The sequence below is a fragment of the Sitophilus oryzae genome, unplaced genomic scaffold (genome assembly GCF_002938485.1).
Source record: "Sitophilus oryzae breed Bouriz unplaced genomic scaffold, Soryzae_2.0 scaffold_552_pilon_pilon, whole genome shotgun sequence".
In the NCBI taxonomy this organism is placed as follows: domain Eukaryota; kingdom Metazoa; phylum Arthropoda; class Insecta; order Coleoptera; family Curculionidae; genus Sitophilus; species Sitophilus oryzae.
Genome location: NW_022147143.1, coordinates 238,764 through 260,470, shown reverse-complemented (window position 1 = coordinate 260,470; position 21,707 = coordinate 238,764). Strand labels below are relative to the sequence as shown.

The 21,707-nt window shown below is 30.7% G+C and overlaps 1 protein-coding gene across 3 annotated transcripts in view; it reads right to left on the bottom strand.

Moving 5' to 3' along the window:
- LOC115887176 (lachesin-like) overlaps window positions 1-21,707 on the bottom strand; it is a 66,664-nt gene that overhangs the window by 13,333 nt on the left and 31,624 nt on the right. For 2 of the 3 annotated variants that reach the window (XM_030906522.1, XM_030906520.1), the window contains exons 4-5: window positions 7,133-7,272; window positions 1,438-1,623 (exon numbers count right to left, since the gene is read on the bottom strand). In XM_030906522.1, coding sequence (XP_030762382.1) covers window positions 1,438-1,623; window positions 7,133-7,272 — 326 coding nt within the window. The remainder of the gene's footprint in view (window positions 1-1,437; window positions 1,624-7,132; window positions 7,273-21,707) is intronic. The other variant, XM_030906523.1, reaches the window with a different exon arrangement.

The window sequence follows — 21,707 nt, the reverse complement described above, 5'->3', positions numbered from 1 at the left end:
TATTATTTTCTAGTTTTCAGTGCACATAAGATAAAACCGTTTGACTTAAAAGTTTTTTTACCGATTTTTTATTTTCTAGTTTTTAGTATTTAACGGAAATGCCTACCGAATATTCCTCATTCTATTTAATTAATTTAGTGCATCATTATTACATGGTTTTTTACCTGATAATTTATTACAATCTAATTCCTCAATACATAGCCCTTCCAGAGACTTGACTCGACTTAGAGCCACGTATGCTTGCCCTTCCTCAAACAATTTTGAGCCCAAATACACTACTGCATGGTCGACTGTGCTGCCCTGCATTTTATGGACGGTGGATGCCCATGACAAAATTAAGGGTAACATCCTTCTTTCAGCCGTACCATAATTGAATTTTGCTGGAAACTGTATGGCTTTCGGGTGTATAACGTGTATGCCGTCTCTGCCAAAGTCAATCCAAACTGATGGTACATCTTTTTCGTACATTTGGGTTCGACGGAACTGAGGCCAAACAATTTCTGTAATGTGGCCTATAGCACCATTTACCAATCCTTTTGTAACGGCAATGTTGGACCGCAACATTTTCACAAATTCATCACCTATTTTTTTTTATCTGTCCTTCTAACGTCACATAATCTTGGACACAACTGTTCTGGACACGACTACTCATGCCCTCACCTAATACGCCATTTTGTAACGACGTCCATCTTGGATTTTAAATTTTGTCATAATCACAGTATTCTACTAGTGTAGCCCTTTCATTTGATACCCATATTGAAGGGGTTGTGGAAAAATATGAAATCCGCCATTTTGTACCGGCGGCCATCTTAGATTTACAATGTTATTGATATTACTATATTGTATTGTCATCGGAACTAAAGGTGTGTACCAAATTTCAGATCAATCTAACAACAGGAAGGTACTTAAATTTCAATTTCTAATTTTGACCCAAATAAATAAATACCGTATGGGTCGAGCTAAATAAAACCGTTTAAAAACCGTTTAAAAATCACGGAAATGTGTATTTTTTCACTCAGTAGTTTTATACAGGTACGGACGAAAATTTATTACTCTTCAAGTTAGTTAAAAATATGTAGGTGGCGCCCTCTACAAGTAGGAGTTATAATGACATCAAAATCAAATTTCTCATGTCAAAAAACTCCCCTTACTACAGAAATTATTTGGAAAAAATCGAAATAAAAATGAAACTTCTACACCCTGTAACTCCGAAACTAAGTATTTTAAGACATACATTTATACGAACTTTTTTACTTACTTTTATCTGCAGAATATGCTGGCGAAATTTCCGGAATACAGTTCGGACCATCCGGTATAAATTATTTAAAGGTAAAGAACGCTAAAAATGAGTAGAATAAAACAGACAGCCGTTTTGAATTGGAAAATGCGATTCAGATGTAAATTTGAGCAGGAAAATGCATTTGCTGTTAGAATTACCTGCATTTTCATGGGATCGGTGTTGACTTGACACATATACTGGCCCCTGTCCTCTCGTTTAACGCTCCTGATGTTGAGGGTCCATGTATTGAAATCATTGTGTGTTACAGACAACCTGGCATTATTCGTTATGACGCTTTCATGAATGGCCAGTATGGCTTTAGTGTCTGCTTTAATCCAAGCAACCTGCATACGAAATAAATAAATATTCTATTAGATTTTCCGGCATTGCTCATATTCAAATTAATCCCAACATTTTCAACGAACTTTCCTGATAATGTAATTAACATAAATAAATTCCAAATAACTTTATTTTGTCTGCTGATCTATACGCAGTAATCAATTCCAAATTCTTTGGATATCTCAAGTACAAGTTAAATAACAAAGTTAATTAGAAGACCATCTAAGATTCTCATAATGTTCAGAAATAGTTTTCTTGATATAAATAGTTCTGATAGAAATTCCTTTTTCTAGAAAGTTTTTAATGTCTTATATATTTTTAGTTTTTTTTAGCTTGTTGTTGATAGAATTTTAATTAACGTCATATTTTTTGCTGTTTTTTAAATGTTAAATGAACAAAACAACCATATTTTCATGATTTGTTTGTAAAGAAATTTGGAAAAATATAAACGGTATTAACGATTTTAGAACAAGCAATTTTTTTTATAAAGAATCTATTTTTCTCAAAATGTCAATAATAAAAAAGAAAATCCTGGGACATACTGTATAAGAAAAATTGAAAAAAAAACATATAATATGATATTTTTAATTAAATTTTGAAAAAACCTTACTTTTGAATGGAGCAAGGCAAAATAGTATTTTCGCTCAAGTAAATTTTTCAATTTAATTTCATAATTTTCTGATAAAACGCTTTTGAGTTTTCAATTTAATATAGAAGATTCCTCCTCAGGCCTATATACCGTTAAGAAGATAAACTAAAAAAACAGAATTTATTTAAAACAATTTTTACATAAAAAACATCTTTGTGTATGTAAAGATCTTAAATTTCGTCGTCGTGCAACCACTGGCTGTAACCTAAATGGGACAATAGCTGTAAAATTGAAATTTAATGAAGTGTATACAGTTTAAATTGATATTTAAGAGAAGCCAACCAACGCAAATTTAAATGCCAGTCTAAGTTAAGACGCAGTTTTAATTTTATTAGTTATTTTATAAAGTTTTTTCTTTAAGTATCTGAGGACAGGAAGAATTGCAAATGCATCTAATTAATGTAAGACTGTTTTTCTCAAAGGAAACCTTTCAAACTTTTAAATGGCTGAACTAGATTAGAATCTCTTTATGCAAACGTTGAAGTATATTATAATAAATATTTTTAATTAGTTCGGAAAAATTTGTCGAACTTTTATTATAGAAAGCTTAAACAAATTTTATTTATGAAAGAAAATACTGGAGAAAGGTCATAGAAAAATAGTAAACATTTTAAAATTTTTAGAATTTGTAGGAAATTTTATGTACGAGTAGATCCAGAATATATACATCTTTGAAAGCTTGGATGACTTGGTTTTGTGAGAAAATGAATTTTTTCGACCCTGTGAAGGTTAAAACGTCCCCTGTAGTTTTAGAAGTACCGTACTCAAAATACAGGGTAGTCCGAATTGTATTTCGGAAACAGCAGTATAATCTGCAGATAAAAATAGGTAAAAAAAAATTGTATAAATGTATGTTCTAGAATGTTTAGTTTTGGAGATACAGGGTGTAGAATTTTCATATTTATTTCGATTTTTTCCAAATAATTTCTGAAGTAACGTCGATCTTTGGATCAAAATGAGTTTTTTGTCATGGGAAATTTGATTTTGATGTTAATATAACTCCTACCTGTAGGGAGCGCCACCTACATATTTTTTAACTGGTTTGAAGAGTCTTTTTGTCCGTACCTGTATAAAAGTACTGAGTAAAAAAATATACATTTACGACGTTTTTTACGTAAAAAAATGCCTCTAATGATTCTCGAGATGTTTGGAATCTAAATTATCAATACTTCATCATTATTGACATAAATTAAACATGTTGACTAAATAGTTATTAGACTGAAATCATAAATATGAGATGTTTTTGTGCCAAAAGATCAACTGAAACTGTTTTATCATCATTTTTTCGAAGAAAAATTTATGATTAGTTTAAAAAAATAAAAACTTCCCAAATTTATCATTTCAGTCAAATAACTATCTACTCAATATGTTTATTTTTTGTCAATAATGACATGTACTGACTATTTCCATTCTAAATAACTTGAGAACGGTTGCTCGCAGCGATTTTTACCAAGAGACATTTTTTACGTAAAAAATCACAGAAATGTGTTTTTACTCAATAGTTTTATACTTCAAAAAACAGTTAAAACACATGTCGGTGGCGCCACCTACAAGTAGGAGTCATATTGACATCAAAATCAAATTTCTCATGTCAAAAAACTCCCAGGCACCAATTTTCATTTGACGTTACTTCAGAAATTATTTGGAAAAAATCGAAATAAAAATAAAACTTCTACACCCTGTGTCTCCGAAACTAAGCATTTTAGGACATACATTTATACGAACTTTTTTATTCATTTTTATCTGTAGAATATGCTGCCAAAGTTTCCGGCATACAGTTCGGTCCACCCTGTATAATTAAAAATTTTAAAAATCTGTGTATTTGCTTATTACTTCGTATAGTATTACATTAGTGGCAAACTCAATTTGTCAATTTGAAAATATCCATTAAATTTTAATTATAATATTATTTGTAATATATGTTTGAATGATACCTTGTTTTTCATTTTCGAATATTAGGTTATTATAATATATATTATTTTGGTCTTGTTTAAATTCGTAATTCCAAATGTGGCCATTGCTGGGAAAGCTTTTGCATTGCCAATTTATGAACTTAGAATGTTGAGTAATAACAACAATAATTTATTCCATAAAAATGTTGAATAACGATTCTTTTTTAAGTACAGGGTGGGTCAAATTCGACGCTTTTAAATGGAAATACCCTTTTCTATAGGAGATAGACCGGTGTCTGGAGCTCAATTTTCATCAAAAACATGATGGTGAAAACCGCACATCAATATCTGTTACCGTTTCGGAGTTACGGAGTGTTTTTCAAAAATGTGCATTTTTAACAAATCGCTGTAACTTTTTTGCTATGAAAAATTTTGTATTTCTATGAAAACATTTCCAAAGCACCTTTTTACGTAGAATTTAATGGTTTAAGTATAATTTTTTTAAAATTAATATTTTAATTTTTTAATTAACTGAAAAGAATTTAAAATTACCTTTCCAAAAATATAGCACACTTGATATTTTGTTATAATCCTCTTCGAAATACAGAATTTATAAAAGTTCGCCACTTTTAACTGGTAGGCTTTGGACCCCTTATTGATGATATGCCCTTAATAGAACTCGAAAATATATTTTTCCAGCAAAACGGCGCACTGCCTTTGAACGCTGATGTTATCAGCAAATTTTTGCAGCCAATTTCAAGAATAATTGGGTAGCTAACCAAGATCCCAGCCGTTGGCCGTCGAGGCCGCCTGACTTAGTGCCCATGGATCTAATCCTATGGATATATTTGCGGAAGAATAAAGGTTCATTATTCTTCCGTACAATCTAGACAAGAATTAGAAATACTTAGCAGTTATGAGAAGGTATTTTTCACCCCCACTGAAATGAATTCCGCGAGAAATGTTCAAAAAGTGCCTCGTCTGTCCATAACAGAAGACGGTCGATATGTCGAACATCTGTATGTAGCAAAATCTCATGTCTTGGTTTGCTATTTATTTTTATTGTTATTAGATATAGTTTAAATGTGTTGATGTTGGTTAAATATATTTTAAATTGTTATAAAATTCTGCATCTCTCATAGCAAATATTATTTTCGTTTTAATTGATGCTCACAGCTAGAAATTTTTTGCATTACAGCCGGTGCCGTTCAAAGCCTACTTATTTAAAGCGGGCGAATTTTTATATACTCTATATCTCGAAGAGGAATCGAGCAAAATAACAAGTGTGTTATATTTTTGGAAAGGTAATTTTAAATTCTTTTCAATAAATTAAAAATTTACAGGGTGTTCCATATAAAAAATCAAATTTTTTGTTGATAATTCTTAAATTATTAATTTTAAAAAAATTATACTTAAACCATTAAATTCTACGTAAAAAGATACTTTGGAAATGTTTTCATAAAAATACAAAATTTTTCATAGCAAAAAAGTTACAGCGATTTGTTAAAAATGTATATTTTTGAAAAAATCCGAAACGGTAACAGATATCGATATGCGGTTTTCACCATCATGTTTTTGACAAAAATTCAGCTCCAGACACCGATATTAGTTTTTGTCTATCTCCTATAGAAAAGGGTGTTTCCATTTAAAAGCGTCGAATTTGACCCAACCTGTACAAATAATCATTTAATCTGTGAGCTATAGTTAAAATATGCTGTACAGAATCTGCAAAGATACAGCTATGTTCACTGTTCAGTTTATTGGTAAAATGCTTAACGGTTTTGTTAGTTTAGTTGGGTAGGCATGTCAAAGAAGATCTGGTTTCTGTTTTAAGTTTAAAGTGATGTGCAATAAACGTCTACTTTAGAGAAAATGTTTTACATTTTCTAAACCAGCAAAGTCATCAATCTGTTCTAATATATACAATGCGGCGTAGAAAATGACCTAGAATTAAGGATAAACAAATAGTGTGTTATATTCCTAAATATAAATAAAGTTTCAAAGGTCAATTAAAATTTCTTTTCTCCAACTACAATATTTAAAATATTTTACGGATATAGAAACCAATCACGAATATATACATTTTAAATTTTCGAATATAAATAGTATTTGCCACTTCGTATTTATATTGACTTTAATGAAAGATAGAATCATATTATAATTAAAATATTACCATTTAAATTACTTCTCATATATTCGATATTGTTTATGTGACATTTGGATATATAGGAAAAAGTTTAAATATATTTTTATAATAAAAATAACATAACTATGAGAAACACTACCCAATATTAAACTACTAAGTATTTAAATCAGTTCAGATTAGTTTTGTCTTCAATTTTCTATATATCAAAAATAAACAATCTAAATCTAGGAATACTAGTGTAGTATATAGATATGAATCAACATATTTTCTTTCAAAATGTTGCACAAATAACATTATTATTTAAATATACAGGGTGTCTAAAAAATAGTGTATCTAGTAACCAAAACAAAAAGTTTCTATGAACATGTGCTCTAGCTTCTCGAAGAAATTAAATAAACCTTCGAAAGGATATTAAATAAATATATTTTGTTTATTTTTAAGGACATTGGTAAACCGACTTTCCTGAAATTTGGTGCTCTTGCACATATTTTAGTGCCAAAGCAAATGGCGATAGATACTTATGAGATACACTATTTTTTTGACGCCCTATATAGTGAAAATATGTTGTTTCGTAAATATAGCGATAGTGCTGAATAATAATTACGTGCTAAGTGCTGAGTGCTTGTGCAGGTGCAGAAATGCATCAGTGCTTCTGTGCTCGGTGCTAAGTGCTGGATCATCTTCCGAAAGAAATGTTCATAAAACGATATCAGCAGTCGGTTCTTCATGTACGACATATTATCCGAATTGTGCTGATAAAGTTTTTGTGAACATTTCCTTCCAGATGTCGTTAGGTGCATGGAATATTAAATTGAAAAAATACACACCCTGGCTGTGGCTGAATCCCCACTCACCCTGTATCCTCCCAAATTGTTAACTATGCACGTAAAAACAGCATCTCTTCCTTGGGGAACAGTTAGGTTTTCTAGAGGGTAAAGGAAGTCGGGCTCAAAGGCAAACGCCGCATCTAAAAAAGAGAAAAACCCGTACAATAGTCGACGAACATTTGTTATTTCTTCCTCGCCTCTCAATATAAACTGAATAAGAGCAAATCGATACCCGCCTCAAATTGAATCAAGCGAAAAGTGAAAACAAGTATTCAAAACTCACAAATCTATAAGCTGTAGAAATTGGTTTCAACAATGCAACGAAAATTATCTTTCTTTCATGACCTAACTACCAGTTTCTAAGAAACGTAGTTATAACATTATGAGAAGTAAAATTTAGAGTTTTAGAAATTTTATATAAATTCAGAATACATACACCTTTGAAGGGTTGGATGCCTTGTTTTTAGCTATTTGTGATAAAGCTTAAAACGTCCCCTAAATCTATTACTGTTTTCGTAGGACTACAATAGCCTATATTTTCTTATTCTACGCCTTTTAATTAGTAAATAACAGCAGTTTGGTTTGGTTTGGCCAAACCAAACCAAAACAAAATCGATGACGTGACGAAAATCGCCAATTTTTATGACTATTTTTTACACATTTTCAAAACCCTAAGAAACATAGTAAACAAAGTCCTAAAATTATGAAAATACCAGCATTGGTTGGAAATTTTATGTAGATTCAGAATATATACACCTTTGAAGGGTTAGGTATCTAAGCTTTGTGAGAAAATTAATTTTTTGGACCCTTATTTTTCACTTATTTATGATAAAGGTTAAAACATTCCCTACGTCTATTACTATTCTCGTAGGACTACAATGGCCCATATTTTTTTATTCTACACCTTTTAATTAGTAAATAACAGCAGTTTTAACAAAATCGCCAATTTTTATGACTATATGTATGGAAAAAGTCGAAAATGCCCATTTTTGACACATTTTCAAAACCCTAAGGAACAGTAAACAAGTTCTAAAATTATGAGGATATCAGTATTTGTAGAAAATTTTATGTAGATTTATGTAGATTGATATTCAAGAAAGAGCAGCAGATATTAAAACCGTTTTCAACATCTACTATTGTTTCCATAAGACCATACTGGCTTATATTTTCTTATTCTACGCCTTTTTAGAGCAGCTTTAACAACATTGGTGAAATGACGAAAATCATGTAGCAGCTAGATTCAACACATACTACAAAAAGTATCTTTCTTTCATGACCTAAAGCTTGAAGTTTCTAACATTCTCGTTAGTAGAATATAAATAATAATCGCAGAACTATATCAAAGTTCCGCTAATAAAACAAAATTCCTACTTAGTCGACTTACGGGATTAAACAATTTTGAGTTATTTCTGATGAACGCCAAAACTATTAATTAGTAATTAGCACGTTAGTTTATTTCCAGAAATTTAAGTAATGCCACTAGTTTATTTATATTTAGTTGTGCGTCTTGTTGGCAAATTAGTTACTCGTACTTACCTCATTGATTTGAATTTGCTTTAAGTTTTAGTTTGTTCCTGTACCAAGTGTATCTCAAAGGATGTAATTTATGTTTAACTATTTTACTAAAACAATTTCTAGTGTACTTATCTAAAACGTAGCACATTAAAAATAGCTAGAATCTTTATTTGAGAGCAAATAAACAATATTTTTCGCAAAAATTAATTTTATAAAGTCTAACGATGTATATTTATCTTCCTTTTGTTTAGTGTACCTTCTCAGGAAGGATTTCCAATTAAAGAACAGCAAGTGGAAAAAGTATACAAAATAATAAATTAAACTGTTCCAAAACGAAGCACTCCCCTGTTAAATAAAGAACTTAAATTAGTAATACTAAATTGTATTGTAACTTTATAATATATTTTTAATTAATTTAAACAGAATAACCTTACCATTTTTACTTGTTTACCTTATATCCTGGATATTTAATAAAAGAAATATATATTTCCTGATACAGCTAATTGGAAATAACACTTAAAGAAGCCTGAGTGTTTTTATTACTAAGACCATTTACGAAAAAGATATAATGTTTGCTTAGACCTCAGGAAAATTAAATAAAAAAACTGAGAGAAACTGAAAAGACACAGAAATTTGTTCCTTATTGCATTCTTTAAACTTCTTCCTATAAAAATATCTTATATTTTCGGTTAAATTTCAAGATGTTCCTTTAATTATCATCAATATATTACAACTAGTATAGTGGTAATGAATTAACTTTGGGCCCTTTAATGGGTATAAGAAAATGACCCCTGAAAATGACATGAGGCTGTTCGTTACAAGCTGCTTTGGTGTCATCAACAGAGTTTTAGAAGATAACCGCAGGCCAGGATTAAAGTTATAGTCTTCAAGAAGCTGTAACTAAATTATTATAATAACAGCTATATTTTGTGGGGTTACAGGGGAGGTAAAAATTTAATTTTTAAAAAATATTGGTAGTTTTGTTACACAGTTTTTCTATATCGTTTATCATAGTTAAATACACGATTCTCGCTGACCGGTGGTCACACCGCTGGCATGTCATAAACACAAAATTGATGACGTCAAAAAATTACCATATTTAAAAAACTACCTGCAAAAAACAACCTCGCCAACCCTATACTAATAGAATATGAAGAACAAACAATGTGGCTTAATAAAAATACCGATATAAAACTAATATATCTATGCCCTAATGCACATAATTTTTAGTATATTGATTTATAGTATTTTTGTTCTATTTGACTGAAATAATTGGGGATTGACGAATGGACGAAAATATTAAACAAACGAGCTATATAAAATTTTAAACCTAATGAAGAAAAATAAGTGGAAACCCTATCCAATAAAATTGTGAATAAATTTCGAATCCACCATTACAGAAGAACAACCGAGATAATTTAATGGAATAGATATACTTATTCGTAAAAATACACTTAAGGACATTAATATGCCAATGCAGAGCTTATAATTAGAACTGAGTGGTATCAGGAACATATGACAAGCTTATCAATGGATTGGAGACCACTAGAGGGTGTTTAGTAAATCGTGAGTAAACAAAAGGGGTCAGAATGGTTTTGATGGGGGGAATAACATACTCTCAGACGAATATACTAGAAATGACAGGCTAACCTGTGGTCAACCCGCAAGTACCACTCGTGTACACGAGGGTTAGGTTAATCAAACTCCAAGATGTAAATACAAAATTTTATTATTTATTTTGTTGTGGGATATAGTATCCCCAGTAATTTAATGGAGAATGCAATTTTGCTTTAAGATCTTATCGATTGTCAATATAGAAACACTGAGAACAACTGCTACTGTAAAAAAATAGAAAGAAACTTGTTCAGATAGAAGATATAAATAACGAAATAAAATGTGTGGCAAGAACGTGCTGAACTCGTAATTCGTAATAACGAAATATTGACTTTTTCTCTGGATTAAAAGACAAATATTGTTACGGAACGTGTTTTAGATAACCACGTTTTTTGTCAATGTACGTTCACTCAACACTTGCCGCAAGTTTTCACACTGCTTTATACAGAATGTTCTTTTTTTAGGGTTCCGTATCCAAAGGATAAAAACGGGAAGCCTATTACTAAGACTTCGCTGTCCGTCCGTCCGTCCGTGTGTCACAAAAGTCTATCTTATGAACCGTTATAGCTAGACAGTTGAAATTTTAACAGATAATGTATCTATGTTGCCGCTATAAGAACATGTACTAAAAACAGAATTAAATAAATGTTTATAAATAAAAAAGTACTTTCACTAAACATTATCTTTTAAGTAAGAATTTTACATAGCATCTTTCAAGTCTTCGGTGGCCGCGTGGTTAAAGCGTTAGGACTTTACGCTGCTATGACGTTGGAGCCGTAGTAAGTGCATGGCCACACAGAAAGCGTTTTTTGCGTTTTTAGCGTGAAGCGTCTTTAGCGTCTAAAACAAAATAACAGGATTATATAGGAGTGGCCCCACCAAAAGCGTCTAGCGTTCGGCGTGTCTCGCAAAAAACGCAAATGAAAACAAATCAATTTGTTTTCTGTAGCGTCTTTAGCGTTTTTTATGAGACCCCGTCATAGGCGGACGTAATATTTAATTTAAAATAAATTAAATATTATGCATTTTTTTTCATTTTAGAGTATTATCTAAAAATATTTTTATAGAGAACATATACTGCTTTAGGAAGATTCTATTAAATTCAAAAATTTGAAGGAAATGTTTGAAAAAGTGTAGTTTGAAATGTTGAGAAAGTAATAAATTAAAGGAATATTTTTTACGCGTAAAAAATTGTTTTTTATGCGTAAAATGGGTTTTTTACGCATAACCAACAGTTCTTTACGGGTAACAAATAGTTTTATACGTGTAAAAAATAGTTTTCTAGGTGCAAAAAATTTATTTTTATGCTTACAAAATATTTTTTTTGCGTAAAAATATCTTTTTTACCTGTAGCGAGTAGTGCTGTACGAGTAAAAAATAGTTTTTTACGTGAAACAAATAGTTTTTTACACGTAAAAAATATTTTTTTTAACGAAAAAAAAGTTTTTTATCAGAAACAATAAGTTTTTGATGCGTAAAATATAGTTTTTTACGTGTAACAAATAGTGTTTTACACGTAAAAAATAGTTTTTGCGCAAAAATGGTTTTCTACCAATAACAAATAGTTTTATACGCGTAAAAAATAGTTTTTTACGGGCAAGAAATAGTTTTTTACGTGTAACAATAATTATTTAGGTGTAACAAACAGTTTTTTGCACTTAAAAATAGTTTTTTACGTGTAACAAATAGTTTTTTACACTTAAAAAATAGTTTTATACGCGTAAAAAATAGTTTTTTACGGGCAAGAAATAGTTTTTTACGTGTAACAATAATTATTTAGGTGTAACAAACAGTTCTTTGCACTTAAAAATAGTTTTTTACGTGTAACAAATAGTTTTTTACACTTAAAAAATAGTTTTTTTCGTGTAACATATAGATTTTTACACGTAACAAATAGTTTTATACGCGTAAAAAGTAGTTTTCTACCAGTAACAAATAGTTTTATACGCGTAAAAAATAGTTTTTTACGTGTAACTAATGGTTTTTTCCACGTAATAATTTGATTAACTTTTACGAAATTTGTATTAAAATATCAATATTTTTGATAAAGACGCGGACTGCTCACAAATACACGTCGCGTCACTACGTATTTCTAAGCCGGTAACACGTTTCGTTACAACTAGCTCGTGTGTCAGGGCCGTCTCGCTAGCTCGTAGCCTTGAATTTTTACTCCAAGCGCACGTAAAGAAGTTTCATTCCAAAAAGTTTCATAAATAATGTCCTAAAATTGCGTTAGGAACTAGTAATATTTACTATTCTATTATATTATAATTATTATAACAAGTAATCACAACACTACAACATAAAAAAAACTATACACATATAAACTAAAATTCGTAAAATAAATGGCAAATAATAATTATTATTTTTACACACACCACTAGCACTAGCAGTAGATTGTGCTTGTCGCCGAATATATGCCCCGGCCCGTCCACAAAACAATTCCCAGCATCTTTTATCTTCGTCTCTTCAACGCTAACCGTGCCGATCTCGCCTATCTCTTTCTCACAGGATTGATTGTTGAACGGGCCGGGAATCCACGAGCTTGCGACGTTACTAATTGATATCTTGATAGAAACTGCAAACCTGCCGCGTCTTTTGCGTGTTTTTAATGGACACAAATCGAAAAAACGCTTAAAACGGTAAAATCCCAAAAAACCGCTTGAGACGCAAAAAACGCAAAACGCTAAAAACGCTTTCTGTGTGGCCGTGGGCTAAGGCAGGTTTGAATCCTAGTCAAGGCGACTTTTGTTAATCTTTTTTTTTTTAATTTTTACATATTTATTTTTACTTTTTACTTATTTATTATTGATTAATACAATTTTTAGTAATGTGTTTCTTCATTTTTTTAAAATTATTTATACGCGCTTTCAAAATTACAACTAAATCGGAAAAAAAGTTTATAATACTATAGTGTCTAATGTTGTATAGATATATACAGTTGACGGAAGATTTCTTCGAACTTCACATATCACTTTCAATCTCAGAAACTCTCTGTATACTGCAAACATTACCAAACTATTTTGAAAAAAAATCTCAATAGCTGGGTATAAAACGAACAGAGACATGTATAGATATAAAAAAAGGATCAAAATTTTTGTAATTCAATGATTCATAAAATTGGAATTCTATGCTATGCAGAAAAGTTTTGGTTATTTAATTAATTCCCTCTATAAAGCTCTTTCATTTCGGCGCTCCATTAAGTAAAGCAAATTATTTAGGGGCATGTAATGCTGCAGCTTTAAAATAATCCGCTGTTAATTATCATCACTCTACTCAGTAATAGAGAAAAAATGTAACGCATAATTGCCGTACACAGAGCTAGCAGTTTGTATAAAACTGTTTGTATTAAATGTACTGTTTTTGTTTTTGATCTATGCTTTAGGCAACCTAACCTAAATATATAAAGTTAATAATAAATATTACATGTTATTAGAAAATGCCTATGTTGAATAATTTCTGAGCTAAAAAAAATTAATTTTCAACTTAGCTTGCGCGCCTAATAAATAACAAGCATCTCCATCTCAACCAACAAGTTGAAAATATCTAAACTATGCTTAAACTTTAATACGAAATAAACCGCATTAAACTTAACTATCCAAGGAAAATTATAAACAAAAGTTGTTTAGAGTTACTGGTTCCAAGTTGGATGTGGACTTGCAGCATCCTATCCCGGAATCTTAATTCCTTGTTTTAAATTAACCTTGTTGGATACAAATTAAAATTACGAATTATCGGGCTCAAGTATTTCAATTTCGGCTACCTATGTCGTTAAATTTAATTAACTTAAAATATTCTTGTCTTGCATTAAAATATAATACGGTAATTGGTAGAGTGCATTAAAATATAATATGGTAATAGAGTACCAGCCCTGAAAATATTTGCACTTATTTAGAACCCACCCTGTATAGAAAATAGATTAAAAAGAGTAAATTAAACACCCCTAGTTACACTTCTAAAAGGTAACACTCCTTTGACTGAAGTACGTGTTGAAAATACTCTTGCTAGCACCTATATAACTTATACAGGGTGGTCCGAGCTGTATTCCGGAAACTTCGGCAGCATATTCTGTAGATAAAAAAAAGTAAAAAAGTTCGTATAAATGTACGTCCTAAAATGCTTAGTTTCGGAGATACAAAGTGTAGGAGTTTTATTTTTATTTCAATTTTGTCGTAATAATTTCTGAAGTAACGTCAATATTTGGATAAAAATTGCTATCTGGGAGTTTTTTGACATGAGAAATTTGATTTCGATGTCAATATGACTCTTACTTGTAGAGGGCGCCATATACATATTTTTTAACTGGTTTGAAGACTAATAACTTTTCGTCCATACCTGTATAAAACTACTGAGTAAAAAAATATACATTTACGACATTTTTTACGTAAAAAAAGGTCTCCTTGTAAAAATCGCTACTTGTAATGGTTCTCGAGATATTTGGAATGTAAATTACCAATATCTTATCATCATTGATATTAATTAAACATGTTGACTTTTGAATAAGAAGACTAAGGAAGGAGCATATCAAAAATCTTAGGTACACCGCGATGGGCCTCAAATATGGCCGACTTAAATTCCGGTTTATCAGTGTCGCTCTAATTTTATTTAAAAAATGTAAAACTATGATGTAGGGTAGACGTGGGGTAGACTCAATAATTTGTTGTTTTATTTTACGTTGTGAATAAATGTTGGTAGTTATTAAAATTGTTATAAAAATATATAATTCTAATAAAATTAGATAAGTTATAATAAGTATTTATTAACACAAACATCCGATACGCTACTGAAGCAGGTAAGTCAAATTAACGTATCTAAATTCTTTGACATCTAATCTTTGACAAGTAGTAAATAAAAGCAAAAATGCAAGAAAAAAATATATAATTAGTTAATTTAAGTGAATTTCATAAATGATCGGTTTACTACAAGTATGTATATCATATAGTCACTTACTAGCGAAAAGTTGTTCCATTATTTCACTCGATTTTTGCCGAGATCTACCGCACGCTACACAACCAACTATTTTAGAGTCTTTTTCGATAAATCGCGATAGTGTCACTGTTAATTTAAGTTCTGCCAAAATTTCCATCTAGATTTACTACCTTTATACAACTATCAGTAGTAGAATAAATAATAAATAACATAAAATAACCTCCGTAAAGACTGACAAATCCACAAAATTTCAAATCAAATTCAAATGTGTCAAATGAATCGTCAAACAGAACTGTCAAGAATCCCCACCCTAGAGTGCTTTTTCCGCCCACCATGCATGAATACATGGATAGCATTATGCTCCTTCCTTAGTCTTCTTATTCAAAGATGTTACTAGACTGAAATCATAAATTTGAAATGTTTTTGTGCCAAAAGTTCAATAGAAACTGTTTTATCATCATTTTTTCGAAGAAACTAAAAAGTTCACAAGTTTATCACAGTTCAGTCAAATAACTATCTACTCAACATGTTTATTTTTGGTCAATAATGACATGTATTGACTATTTCCATTCTAAATATCTTGAGAACGGTTGCTCGTAGCAATTTTTACCAAGAGACATTTATTACGTAGAAAATCACAGAAATGTATATTTTTTCACTCAGTAGTTTTATACAGGTACGGACGAAAAGTTATTAGCCTTCAAAACAGTTAAAACACATGTAGGTGGCGCCCCCTTCAAATAGGAGTCATATTGACATCAAATTCAAATTTCTCATCTCAAAAAACCTCTAGATACCAATTTTTATCCAGATATTGACGTTACTTCAGAAATTATTCTGTATTCTTCAAAAATGAAACTTCTACACCCTGTATCTCCGAAACTAAGTATTTTAAGACATACATTTACACGAACTTTTTTACTTATTTTTATTTGCAGAATATGCTGCCAAAGTTTCCGGAATGCACTTCGGACCACCCTGTATATGAATATGTTGAAGGAAAATTAAAAATAAAATTTTAGTTAGTTATATGTTTTACAATCTTGTAACTCATATGGGAGTGGGCCAACTCCTCCCGCTCGCTGACAGGAATAAAAAAAGTGCCATCAAATTTATAGTTGGTCTAGAAGATCGAGAGCGAGAGCTTTTATAGCCGGGCGGGCGCCGAAGGGGAGAAAGAACGCCAGAAAAAACAATTCACAATTTGATCGGACTCAACACGAACGAACATTTGTCAACAGAACAGACGGCGGACGGGCCGAGCGGACTTGTCCGTCCGATATGTCATCGTGGCAATCACACCCCAAGCGCCAATCACTCTCGCACGCTTCGAAATTGAAAAAGCGCGAGAGTCACGACGGCCAATAAAGCCGACACATCGCCAGTCGGCCTCGGTATGCGCTCGCCGCGTTTATCACGATAGCGTTAAGGTCAAGCGCCGGCCCCTTTGATACACTTTGAATCATATCCCTATCCCCAAAAGATTAACTAGAACGGCTGCGAGCAATGGCGCCTCCCTTCCTAAAGGCCATGTACAATGCGACAATCTTTAACGTCAGCTTGCTTACATTGTCGTTTCGAATTTTTCCAGCTAGAAATACCTCACTTCGAGCTTTTGTCAACTCATAACCAATTCCATACCTCTGGAGGCTATGATACGCATTTATTTCTAATCCCACTTCAGGCGTTTTAAATAAAATTATACAAGGTTATTCAAAAAACATGTGCCATCTCTCGTTGGGAGATATCTCACTTAAAAATAAATTTATTTTTCATATCAATATATTCGGATTTGTTTCGTAGCTACAGGGTGTTAAAGTTAACTGAATATTTTTTCGATTTATTATAATTTTCTTCCAAGTGCTTTTAGCGATTCAAATGAAATTTTGAACGTAAAAGTTAGTTAGTATATACACCTAATATACAGGGTGGCCCAGGCTGAGCGTGCATTAGAATTTTCTAGAGAACTACAATATCTAGATCGGAGATTTTTTGCACATCATTGTTTCACAACGAGATTTATCGATTAAAAATATTTTCAATATGGCGGAATTTCCAGAAATACAGGAAGTTGACAGCAACATTCCTATTTTAAATGGGTACCACCATTTTTTATTACGCACTAACTAAATAAATCTTAAATAACTTACAAACGATATATTTTAGGCATAAGAACATGTATAATCAAAAAGTTGAAAAAAAACAATTTATGACAAATTTTTAATCGCTCAATTCCATGACCAATATTATATGACATTCGAACAATTTAATTTTTGAAATAGATAGCCACATGTCTTCCTTTATGCCACAGTGGCTGTGGTAATCACTAAAATTGTCGTTTAGGCTATACAATTTTTTTGACAGGCAGTTTTTTTCCTCCAAAAATTTTAAATATTTTTTTCTCAAAAACGGTTAATGTTAGACATAGTGTTTGATATCAAAATTCATAAAATTTTACAGAAAATTTAAGTATGTAATAAAAATGGGAGTACCCATTTAAAGTAAAAAACTTCCTGTCAACTTCCGGTATATTCGGAAGTACCGCCATATTGAAAATATTTTTAATCGATAGATCTCGTTGTGAAACAATAACGTGCAAAAACTCTCCGATCTAGATATTGTAGTTCTCTAGAAAGTTCTAATATACACTCAGCCTGGAACACCCTGTATAATCCTAAGGGAATATGTCATCTACTTCTGATGGCACTTCTGTGTTCTATGCACCGGATAACTTCTTGGATATCCTTTGATGGCTACTTGGATATCCTCTGCTTTTCAATGCTGCTCTCGATGGAATGTTCCATCAACTGAAGACTTGGATGGCTTTTTGGGCATCCTCTGATATTCTATTCCCTATTTTTACCAAGAAAAACATTAAAAAAGAGTCTAACAGGTGGATTTTCAGAACAATAATACTGCTAATAGCATGTTTCATCCACAAATGAAGATAAGGATTTTTGCCCTCATTTTTGTCGCATAATTTGTTAAAAAGTTAAATATTTGAGATTTCTGATACATTAATGCTTTTAATGGTATATTCCATCGACATCTTAAGACACTGATGGCTTCTTTGGCATCCCATATCATTGGTGTCTGGCATATTCCATCAATAGCTGAAGACATGGTTGCCTTATTGGATATATCATTGCATATTTTTTATTTATTATATATTTATTCATTACATAAGACTATGTAATATTCGCTATTTTTTAAAAAGAGTTCTGTTTTCAATGTTTTGAAATTTGTTAAACAAAATTTATTGAGACATCATATTCACGATTATTTTAATAGTCACAAAAGGGCCGAACTAATCCAAACAAATAACCGTTATAAATACACACACTTTTTGTCATAAATTATCACCCACGTTTTCCAATGGCCGTTCAGTTTTATTTTCAGCTAATTTAAATTTATTTTACTTATTGGAACTTATTTATCTTTTGAGCAAATCAATTTAAGTTCCTTAAACTAACTTATATTGCATTTGTTTTTAAATTATCCTTGAAAAAAAACACTTCTTTCTATATTATACATTTATTAACAACATATTAAGTACATCTACAATATAGTTTATTTTGTAAGTAATAATATAGTTGGAAGGAGAAAAATTTATAATAAAAATGATTACAAAAACAAGCTTCTTTGCATGCTCTGAGAAAAATTCCGTTATTTAACTCTATAAAGAAGATTGAAGCTGACACACGAGACTAGTACGTACTAGATAAAATTATTGAAATTATTTCTAGCACAACAGAGATGTCTACATTCGTTTCAAAGTAACATTTCAATTTGCGTGGACAACATAAATAATATAAACCACAAAAAAAATATGAAATAATTAAGTAACGAATTAAATTCTTTATTTTTGTATTAGCGAATATATTTTGGTATTAATAAAATAGAAATGTTCGATTAGTTTTAATTAATATTTTAGTATACCAATTTTTTTGTAAGAGACTTTGAAGAAAAATATCTTTATATTATAAGATGTAAGTGCGTATATACATATATATCGATTTGTTACAAAACCTTGTTAAAGAGCAGAGGTTAATATACAGTTACTAATTAAGGACCGAGTACAGAATGTAAAGGGGAGAAATCTCATTGATGTGTGGTACACGTAGTGAAATTGTGATTCTGAGGTGGTAAGTTAATTATTCAGATCGTTGATACAAAAATTCCTGCTATTAGGCTATTAGGTTACCCCTAAATTTCTTAGTCAGATTATTTCATTATTTTCTCATTTATACTCGATATGACTAATTTACTAAAGTAACAATCTCATATAACAAAAAAATAATTTAACAAAACGTGTCTCATATATTAGCAAATTAAGAATATATTTTCTGAATATGTTAAGATTGTAATTTAGTGTGTTGGAAGTTTATAGAATTTTATTAATACTAACAGCAAGATATTCGAATGTCGTAATATAACCATAATACTCTCAAAGCAAAACTTTTTCGGCTTGTCAAAGCTGCTGGTTTGCCTGTATGAATATCATTAATTTAAATTCTCCTTTTGGTCTATAAATATCAGAATATTAATTTTGCAACATTTCTCGTTTTCAAATCAACATAAAATTTATGTAACCAATTTTCAACTAACTATGCTAGATCAGCTCGTTTTAGGAGAGTTTTTGGAAGAAGTTAAAATTTATTTTATTTTCAAGACTAATTATGTTAGATGCAAAGGCGCAAATGCTAAAAGATACATTACCTGTCAAAAGAAATTCATAGCGTTACCGATGCCAATAGAAGTTCTCAAAATATATGTAAAACTATGTAATAAGTTTAAAAAGTTTAAAACAGAACAGAGGCAAAGGGAGCACTGCTGGGAACGTCTCACGCGACTTCGAACAACAGTCAAGATGAAAGTGACAGGAACCAAGCTTAACGTCAAACCAAACAATATTAAAGTTTTCTTCTTAGGCAACAAGTTTGTAAAACCTGTTCTAGTCAAACTTTTCGTGTATAAGTTTTTCGCCCGAGTATAACTTTGTTGTTTTCCTAAAATAAGATATTATAATATCGATGCGTTCTTATTTGCTTCTACGTAATCCATGAGAATGACACGAAAAACTTTTATAATTAACCTGACAGGTTCGGAAAATTTTCACAGCTCTCCCTTGCTGATCTAATCCTTTAAATAAATAAATATTTTATATCATTGTCTGTGTAGTCAAAGATATTTTTTTAGTTTTTAGTTAAAATACATAATTTCTTGCAACCATAGATATTAAATTAAATTAAAAAGAAAGAAAATCCAGAAAAGATCCAGCGGTTCTCAAAATTCTCAAGCGCAAAAAACATTTTTTTTTGGAAATTTTCAAAGTAAAATAACTCCGTTATTTTGGACTTATTTGAAAAACGGTAAAGAGAAAAAATGTTTCTTTTGACCAGATCTACCACCCCCTTAAAATATTTGCACTTATTTCTGGGACACCCTGTATTTCTTACAGATCTTCCAGTACCTGTAATTAAAACATTTTGTAAACTTTATTAACTGTCTGACTCACTCTTATGAAATGCAAATACGGCTTTACAGAATGACAAGAAAAGAAGAAAAGTGGATATTTAATTACTACTACTTTTCGAAAAATATCGCTTCAAACTTGTTACCGAATGTGCATGAAATTTAAGAAGAAGTTACAGCAGTAAAGCTGCGAAAGGCTTTGCCACCGACAAAATGAATATTTTTGGGATTTTAAGACCTTCCTCCTTCAGTTTAAGACCTTTTGTAAGAGCAACGCTTCCCTAAAACGGGCATTTTTTTCTGCAAAGTTTTCGACGGTTGCCAACATGAGATATATTTTTGTTTGAGCTACTTAACGACATTTTTAATAACAATTTTTTACCAAACGCCTTTTTCTATCTCAGACTTTTATAAATGAATGATATGAACCTACATTCAAAAGTATTAAAACAGAATAAATAATCATGAAATGAAAGCCATATAAATATTAATCATCTGAAAAAATATCTCGTCGTGTATAACGATGCCATTGGAGCGATAAATGTTTAATTAGTTTGGTTATAGACTAATTGTTTTCACAATAGCAATTAAAAACTTGCTAGTGTTTTGCACTCTCAATTAAATGTTATCATGTCGAAGAAAAAGTTAAATTAAATTTGGAAGATGGCGGTAAAAGTTACGCTATTATAAAATTCATTAAAATATTTCGTTTTTTTTCTTCTCGTAGGGTTTTAAAACATGTTACGAACTTCAGACAGAACAATCTTACATTAAACAGTCTCTAGAACTTTACTTCGACTAGAAATACAGCTATTTTTGTAGAAAATTCAGATAATTAATATTAAAACTTAGAATAAATGATAAAGAAATTAAAGAAACAGAAATCCCCCCAAAATTCTATTTTGCCTATACAGTACGTACCCGGATTGTCTTTACAAAAGGAAAAACTTTTTTATTATTCACATTTTGAGAAAAATGTATTCTTCATAAGAATTTTTGCTTGTTTTAAAATGGTTACCCCGTTTATATTTTTTAAAATTCC